Below are 7,658 nucleotides of genomic sequence, written 5' to 3'. Positions count from 1 at the left end.
GGAAGGACGGGGAAGGGGACGGCGACAAGGAGGAAGGGAAGAGAGGAGGAAGGGAAGAGGGGAGGGAGGACCCCAACCCCCCCCCCCGAGCCGCCGTGTTCACACCCCCCGGGCGGGGTGAGGCCGCGACGCGGGCGTGACGCCACCCCCGAGGTCCGCCCCCCCACCCCAGGTCCCCCCCTACCCGCCTTCCCGCCTCACCTGAGCCCGCAGGGCCCGGAGGAGCGGCCAGAGCCGCGGGGCCGCCGCCGCCATCATGGTGGCCCTGAGGGGAGCGGGGAGAAGGGGCGAGACTAAAGGGAGGCGGCTCCGCGCAGGCGCGAAGGGGCGGGTCCGGCGACGCCGCGTCCTCCATGGGGAGTGTGGGCATTGCCAGGGCAGGGGCGGGGCCATCGGGGTGCATGCGCAGGAGGCGGAGGGGGGTGCGGAGCGACGCCGCGGCCGCCATGGCGGGTGAGGGCAGCCCGTTCGGGGGCGGGCGGCGGCAGGGCGGGAAGGCTCTTTCCTCCCCTCAGCAGCCGCCGCCGCTGTCGTTGTGGAGGCGGCGCCGGTCGGGGCGGGCGCTGCCGCCGCTGCCTCCTCCTCTCCCCCCTCCTCTCCCCCCTCCTCTCCCCCCTCCTCTCCCCCCTCCTCTCCCCCCTCCTCTCCCCCCTCCTCTCCCCCCTCCTCTCCCCGCCTTCCTCCCCGCCAGCCCCTGAGGTAGGCAGGGGCTTCCCGCTGGGCACCCCCTCCCCGCGGCACCCCCCGCGCTGGGGACGGGGGTCCCCGAGTTCTCCCTGGTACCCCCGGACCCTCACGCACCCCCGTTCCCCCCCCTCCCGGGGTCCCCCCTGACAGGGCACTTGGGAACAGGGGACGGGACCCCCCTGACAGGGTGGGGAGAGGGACACACCCCCCCCCCACTGGGATCCCCCCCACCAGGGGCGTTTTGGGGGACAGGACCCCTCGGGGACCCCAGGTGAGGGGTGCGCCCCCATTAGAGTCACCGCTGCTCCGTTAACTCGTTATTTTCGCCATCACCCCCCCCCCCCCCCCAAATTTCCCTTTTCCTCCCCGTTTCTCACCCCTCAGGTGATGGTGGAAGAGGCCGAGCCCAGTGCCCCCGTCCCGGCGGAGGGGGCTCCACACACACCCCGGGGGGGCCCCCCCATCCCGGAGGCCTCTGAGGGGCCCCCCGAGATCCTGAGGGCTCCCCCCACACCACGGGGTCCTCCCAGGGGTGCCCCCCCATCGCGGACCGCTCCGAGGGGGCATGCCCCGACCCAGGGGGGGTCCCCCCGAACCCTGGGGGGCAGCGAGGGGCCCCCCCGCCCAATCTCGGGGCGCTGCGTGTGGCACTGGAGGTGGCTCTGACCCAGGACCCCGGGGAGGCGACGCTGGCTGAGCTGAGCCCGATTTTGGGGGTCCCCCGGCCCCCTCGAGACAAGTGTCAGCACCTGGACGGGGCCCAGCTGCTGTGTGACAGCCTGTGCCTGGTGTGGTGGAGGGGGGGCCCAAAATGCAGGAGGGGGACACCCAAAATTACGAGGGGGCACCCAAAATGGAGGGGGGCACTCAAAATACAGGGGAATGAGGTGTGGGGGGCGGTGGGAGGGGGAGTGGGGGGATGTGGGGGTGCGGTGGGGGTTTGGGGGCTCCCCCGACCCTCCCTGTCCCCCCCCAGGTGCCGGGGGGCAGCCACAGGGTTTGGGGGGGCTGCGGACGGCGCTCAGCACCCTGGAGAAGTACGGCTGGAACCTGCTGCAGCCCGGCCCCCCCGGCACTGCCACACCATCCACTTCGGGAACCCCGTCTGCTGCGGCACCGTCGACGCCGTGCAGGTACCCCAAAACCCGCAGGACCCCAAAACCTCAAGGACCCCAATCCTCCCGTATCACCCCAATATATACCCCACAGAACCCCAATTTCCCTCTCTAGCATCCCAGTATTTTGCTAACTGAGAGGGTTACTGGGACATACTGCAGGGCACTGGGCCATACTGGGGAGTACTGGGAGGGGCAGTGGGACGTACTGAGGGACACTTTGATGTACTGGGATGCACTGGGAGGACTCTGACTCTCCCCCTGCCCTCCCCCCAAGAACCAGCACCGAAACCCCAGTTCTTCACTGACATCCTGGTGGGGGGGCTGAAGTGAGCGGGGACTGGGAGGGACTGGGGGGAACTGGGAGGGACTGGGGAGAGCACACAGCTATACTGGGAGGGACTGGGAGGAGGTTGGGCTGCACTGGGAGGGGTGGGTGGGGCACTGAGCTATACTGGGGGTGCCCAGGGATGTACAGGGAGGGGCGGAGTGGGGGTGTCACTGGTTCATACTGGTCTGTACTGCTGTGAACTGGGAGCGGCTCCTCTTCCTGCCCCCAGGGGCTGCTGGTGGCTGATTCGCTGCCAATAACAGATGGGGAAGGCCCACAGGTACGGGGCTGGGGGGGGCTCTATAGGGGCTGGGGGGGCTGTAGAGGGGCTCTGTAGGGGCTGGGGGTGCTATAGGGGGGCTCTGTAGGGGCTGTGAGTGCTCTATGGGGCATCTGTAGGGTTGGGGGGGCCATAGGGGGTGCTGGGGGGTCCCTAGGGGCTGGAGGGTCTGTAGAGGGGCTGGAGGGCCTGGGGGGGGCTCCTGGGGTCACATGTGGGTCTGTAGGGCCCCTATAGAGCCCCTATAGATCCTGAGAGTGTCCCCCCACCCCCTACCTCCTCCAGGCGGACCCCCCAGCCAGCCCCATGGGGGGACCCCAGGGTACAGCCCCCCCAACCCCCCCGATCCCCTATGGGGGATTACGGGGATCTATAGGGTCCCTCACCCTCTTTTCTTCCTCTCCAGCGCTATAGGGGCCCCCCCGACTCTGGAGCTGCCCCCCAACACCAGCAGCGAGGTGGGGGCTGTGCCTGCGCCTCCCGCACCTTCCTGAACCCCGGCCCCAGCATCCTCTGCGGGGTCTGCGACTGCTCCCCCCCTCGCCAATGGCCCCCCCAGCCCCCAGGTCAGTTTGGGGGGTCCCCGCCCTTCCGGGAGGGGTCCCCGAGTTTTGGGGGTGACCCCAAGCCCTGACCCCCCCACCTCTTTTTTACTGCAGAGCTGGTAGTGACCCCACTGCACCTTCTGCAACCAGGGCTCGGGGTGCGTCTGTGATGTCTGTCACCGCTCTGGGGGGGTTCCCTGCCCCCCCGAACCCCCCTGCATCCCCCCAACACCCCCCGGCCTTTGGGGGGGCGACTGACCCCCCCCTCGCCCTCACCCCTTCTCAGGAGGCCGAGGGGCGGCGGCAGGAGCAGCTGCGGGAGGAGGGGCAGTGCATGGTCGCCCTGGTCAGGGTGAGCTGGGGCGGGGCCTGGGGGGGTCTGGAGGTGCCAGGGGGTTCTGGGGGGGGGTCTTGGGGTACCACGGGGGGTCTGGGGGTCTCTGGGAATCCTCAGGGGGTGCTGGGGGTGTCCTGGGGGTGCTGGGGGTGGTCCTGGAGGGGTCTGGGGGTGATGGCAGGGGTCTGGGGGGGCTCTAGGGATCCTGGGAGTGTTCTAGGGGTGCCAGGAGGGGTCCTAGGGGGGGTCTGGGGGTTCTGGGGGGGTTGTGGAGGGGTCTGGGGGTCCTGGGGGAGTCTGGGGGGTGTGGGGGTGCCAGGACACATTTGAAATTTCTGAATTTGGAAATTTGGAAACCTCAGAACTTTAGATTTGAATTTTCCAAATTCCAAATTTGAAATGTCTGGGTTATGGAATGTTGGAATCTTGAATTTGAAAATGACAAATTTTGAAATGTCCGCATCTTGAATTGGACATTTCTGAAATCTGAAATTTCTGACTTTCAAAATTTGGAAATCTCTGAACTTTAGATTTGAATTTTCTGAATTCTAAATCTGAGCTGTCCGGGTTTTGGAATGTCGGCAGTCTGAATTTGAAAGTGCTGTATTTTGAAATGCCAGGATGTTGAATTAAAAATGTCTGGAATCTGAAGTTTCCGCATTTCCAGATTTGGACCCCTCCGAGCTGTCCGTTTGTCCTGCCGCTGCTCTGTCCGTGCCGTTCCTGCAGGGCCCATCCCGGGACGCGGTAAGGAGCTGGACACCCCCCGCAGCAACTCAGGGAGTGCCGGGAGCTCCTGCCTGGCCAGACACACAGCTGGGGGTGCTGGTGCTGCTCCCTCTCCTCGGCCGTGGGCTGAGATTTAAATCTCTCCCTCACTGAGGTGCCTTTCTCCCGCCGACAGCAAACGGAGAAACCTTTCCCGCCTGTGCAGAGCGTCCTGGGAATAACTTGAGGCGCAGCGGCCGTGCTGCTGAAGCCTGAGCACAGGCTGTTCCCTCTTTATTCCCGAGGCGGGGACAGGGACCTCCCTGGGGCGACTCCTCTGCTCGGGGGAAAGGCGCGCTCCGAGGAGCAGCCTCGCCAAGACCCCGCTGCTCTTCTCGCACGGAGTGTGGAGCCCTGCACGGGAGTGTGACACCTGAAATAAAGACTCTGGAGACCAAGGTGAGTTTGGAGAGGAGATACTGCTTTATCCCGCGCAGGGGAAGAGTCCGCAGGTCAAGCACTCGGCACAAAAGAACTTCGGAGTGTTCATACACCCCAGACTACATGGTTACACCTTTACTGCAGTGAGTATTGGTTAATTACTTATCGCTTGTACCCCTCAGTGGGGAGTGACGTGCTCGCTCTGATTTAAAGTGACAGTGGGGTTTTTAATTCAGCCAGTTCAAAGGGTGAGGGTCTGTGTCCGGGCAGGTTCTTAAACTGATTTAAGTAAAACAATTTTAATGAGCTTCCATGTTCCAGGGTGTTTCTCCTCTCCAAGGACGGTAGCTCCTTACTAGAAGTTCCTTGCTGACTGTTTGAAGGACAGCCTGACCTGTCTGATGTGTCCAATCTGTCCTTGTATTTGATGAGAAACACTTGCATGGACAATAAATGTCCCCTGTGTCCTTGGGGGTGATGAGAAGCCTTTGTGGGGCCTGCAGGGGGCCATGAGAAGAAGTTTTGCGGCCGATGGTTCCCGGTAAACAATACATCCTCTCCCAGGGGTAGCAAGCACATAAAATTTAAGCAACTCTGAGTAAGGCCTCTTGTTCAGGGTACCCAATACAGCCTGGTGTATGCAAACACTGCTTTCCCTCTGGTAACACTTTCTGTCACAAATATTCCCTCTCTCAGAGGTGCCCTTTCTGACAGGAGGGGACAAGACAGACCAAGGACACTGATGGAGAAAGGGGAATGGGAAAAACACGTCACCAGGAGAGCTTCTGCTGCTGGGGTTGGGAAAGCGCCTGATTCCAGGTGCCTCTTCCTCCTCTCTCTCAGTGTCTGTGCAGGGGCTGTGCTTGGGAACAGCGTCACTGTGCTGGTGGTGACACCAGCGTCGCCACAGCCCGATGTATTTCTGGTGGATTTGAGCAGCTCGGAGATGTGCTGTGCTTCCATCAACCCGCCCGGGCTGCTGGCCAGCTTCCTGACGGGGGACGGACCACCTCTGCTCAGGACTGCACGGCTCAGCTCCATTTCCTTGGATCTCGTGCAGTCTGCGAGTGTTACCCGCTGGCCACCGTGTCCTACAGTCAGTCCCTGGCCATGTGTCACCCCATGCTCTGTACAGGCTGATGAGCTGGAAGGTGTTTTCCCCGCTGGCAGCCGGCTCTGGGCTTGGGGCACTGACTGGTTTCACAATCATCACAGACTTCTCAAGCCAGTTGAAGGGTTGTGGCCCAGCCCAGTTGACCACTTCTGTGATGTGATGTCTCTGCTGGACATACCATGAGGCACAAGCAGTCACTTCCTGAATAAATGGGGATAAACTGGGAAAAAAAACCCCACAGATGTCAGAAACCCCCCCAAACTTCCCAGGTGATGTGGGACTGGGACCCTGCCAGCCAGCAGGGTGCTGCCATCCCTCTCGTGCCCTGAGGAGAAACCTCACCACAGGGGTGGCCGGCAGCCACGGGGCCTTAATGGTGCCGGGTGTGGGCAGAGAGGGACAGGGTCTGCTGTCACCAGTGTCCCCGGGCTGTGGGGACATGGGGACGTCCTGCTCCTGAGGGAAACATGCGATGGCCCTGCTGAATTAGCACCCGCCTCACACGGTCAGGCCACCGGCAGGGCCTTGCCCCACAGGAGTCAGGTCCTGAGGAGATGCCTCAGCTTCCCCTGTTTGCAAAGGGCAGGGCAATGGCAGGAGGGGAGCTGGCTGTCCCTTGGGGTGTCGCAGGTGGGGGGGGGGGCCATTGGAAAAGGGATAATTACCCCCCCCCCCCAGCTCAGCCTCCTGGCCAGGGCGGCTCTCGCCATCCCCTCAGGGTCAGGGCCCGGCTTAGCAGGATCATGGCTCCTGCCAAGCATTCAGGGAGAGGCTTGGAGAGCCTTTCAGGACACAGGAGGATCGGAAGCACTCAAAAAAGGGATGAAAAATTAAAAAGCAGGTGCATTTCTGCAAAACCAGCCTGTTTTGGGCGGACAGGGCTGACAGCAAAGGGCAGCACAGGCTCGTCGCTGGCGCCTCACCACAGGGCCTGGCCTGGCACCTGGGTGCTTTGCCCTGACCCAACCTGTTCCTGCTCCTTCCCTCACCATCGGCTGCTCTCGGGGTATAGGGAGATATTTCAGGGGGCAGAGTGAGCCCAAGACCGTGGCAACGAGCCTGGGATCTCTGACAGCTTTTGATTTTGAATGAGAATGAAAACTGAGAGAGAAGAGTCACTTCCTTTTCCCATCTGAAAGCTGAAGCAGAGAAGAGAAACTTAAGAACTGACACACAATAGAGCATTTCAAGGTACCCAGCTGCAGGGAGATCACTGCCCTCCTGGTCAGGGGTGCAGTGTTGGACTAGCAAAGTTTCCAGAAAGGTGCTGGTTCATCCTGGGTGGAAACGCTGTTCCTTCCACCAGAGTTAAAAACCTGTGGGCTGCAAGGTGTGACAAACAGGGTTATTGCAAATCACTTCATCCAGTAACACAGCTGCAGACTTTGAGAGATAGAAACCATCCTGCATCAGAGCGGGAGCCCTCAGTGTCAGCGGGAGGCTGAGCACGCCAGAGAGTCTGTCCGTCTGTCCTGGAGTCATGGCCAGTCACACTCCATCTTCTCGTGCTTCATTTATTGGCTTTATTGAAGACTTTGTTTGGAAACACCCTGCTAGAGCAGCAGGAGAGTGACCCCTCCACCCTGGCAAGGGAAGGGGGCTCATTGTCTCCACGCTGCCCTCATCCTGCTGCCCTCCCCAAAAGGAGAGAAACCCCCCCCAGAGGATGGGGGAAAAGGGCTGAAATCCAAGTCCTCGGCATCCTCAGCTGTGCTTCGATTGCCGTCAGGTCTCAGCTGGTGACGGCAGGAGCCAACCTGGGCCCAACTGAGCCAAATTTATGTGTTTGGGGGGATCTACACACACCCATGTGCACACATAGGGACGCTACAGCGAGTGATTACTACGAGTAGTAGCCTGGCACCGAGATCACGGCTGTCGTGGCACACCCGTGCCGCGCGGGTGGCAGCACGGGGACGGTTTCCTTTGGGGTGGGTGCTGATGGCTTACGAGGCCACGCGCGTGTGCCGGGGGCCCGGCCCTGCCTGCACGTTTCGGGGAGCTGGGGCAAGAGGAAGACTTTTGGCAGGGGTTGACCTGAAATGACATTTTGCTGCTCTGTTTTTCTCACAGCTTCTGCAGCGGGGTGAGATCTCCGTC

The 7,658-nt window shown here is 62.1% G+C and overlaps 1 protein-coding gene across 1 annotated transcript; it reads left to right on the top strand.

The window, feature by feature from the left end:
- Positions 1 to 256: 256 nt before the first annotated feature.
- LOC141925539 (uncharacterized) lies at positions 257 to 4,911 on the top strand. The gene is made up of 10 exons (XM_074829984.1): positions 257 to 453; positions 704 to 958; positions 1,664 to 1,820; positions 2,363 to 2,413; positions 2,820 to 2,979; positions 3,073 to 3,116; positions 3,245 to 3,310; positions 3,963 to 4,042; positions 4,200 to 4,587; positions 4,766 to 4,911. Exons 1-9 carry the CDS (start codon positions 257 to 259, stop codon positions 4,243 to 4,245), a joined length of 1,056 nt encoding a protein of 351 aa, XP_074686085.1. The 3' UTR covers positions 4,246 to 4,587; positions 4,766 to 4,911.
- The last annotated feature ends 2,747 nt before the right edge of the window (positions 4,912 to 7,658 follow it).

This window comes from Strix aluco, chromosome 6 (genome assembly GCF_031877795.1).
Source record: "Strix aluco isolate bStrAlu1 chromosome 6, bStrAlu1.hap1, whole genome shotgun sequence".
NCBI classification, from domain to species: Eukaryota; Metazoa; Chordata; class Aves; order Strigiformes; family Strigidae; genus Strix; species Strix aluco.
Note: the sequence above shows the minus strand (reverse complement) of the source record. Positions and strands in the feature narration are given on the sequence as shown.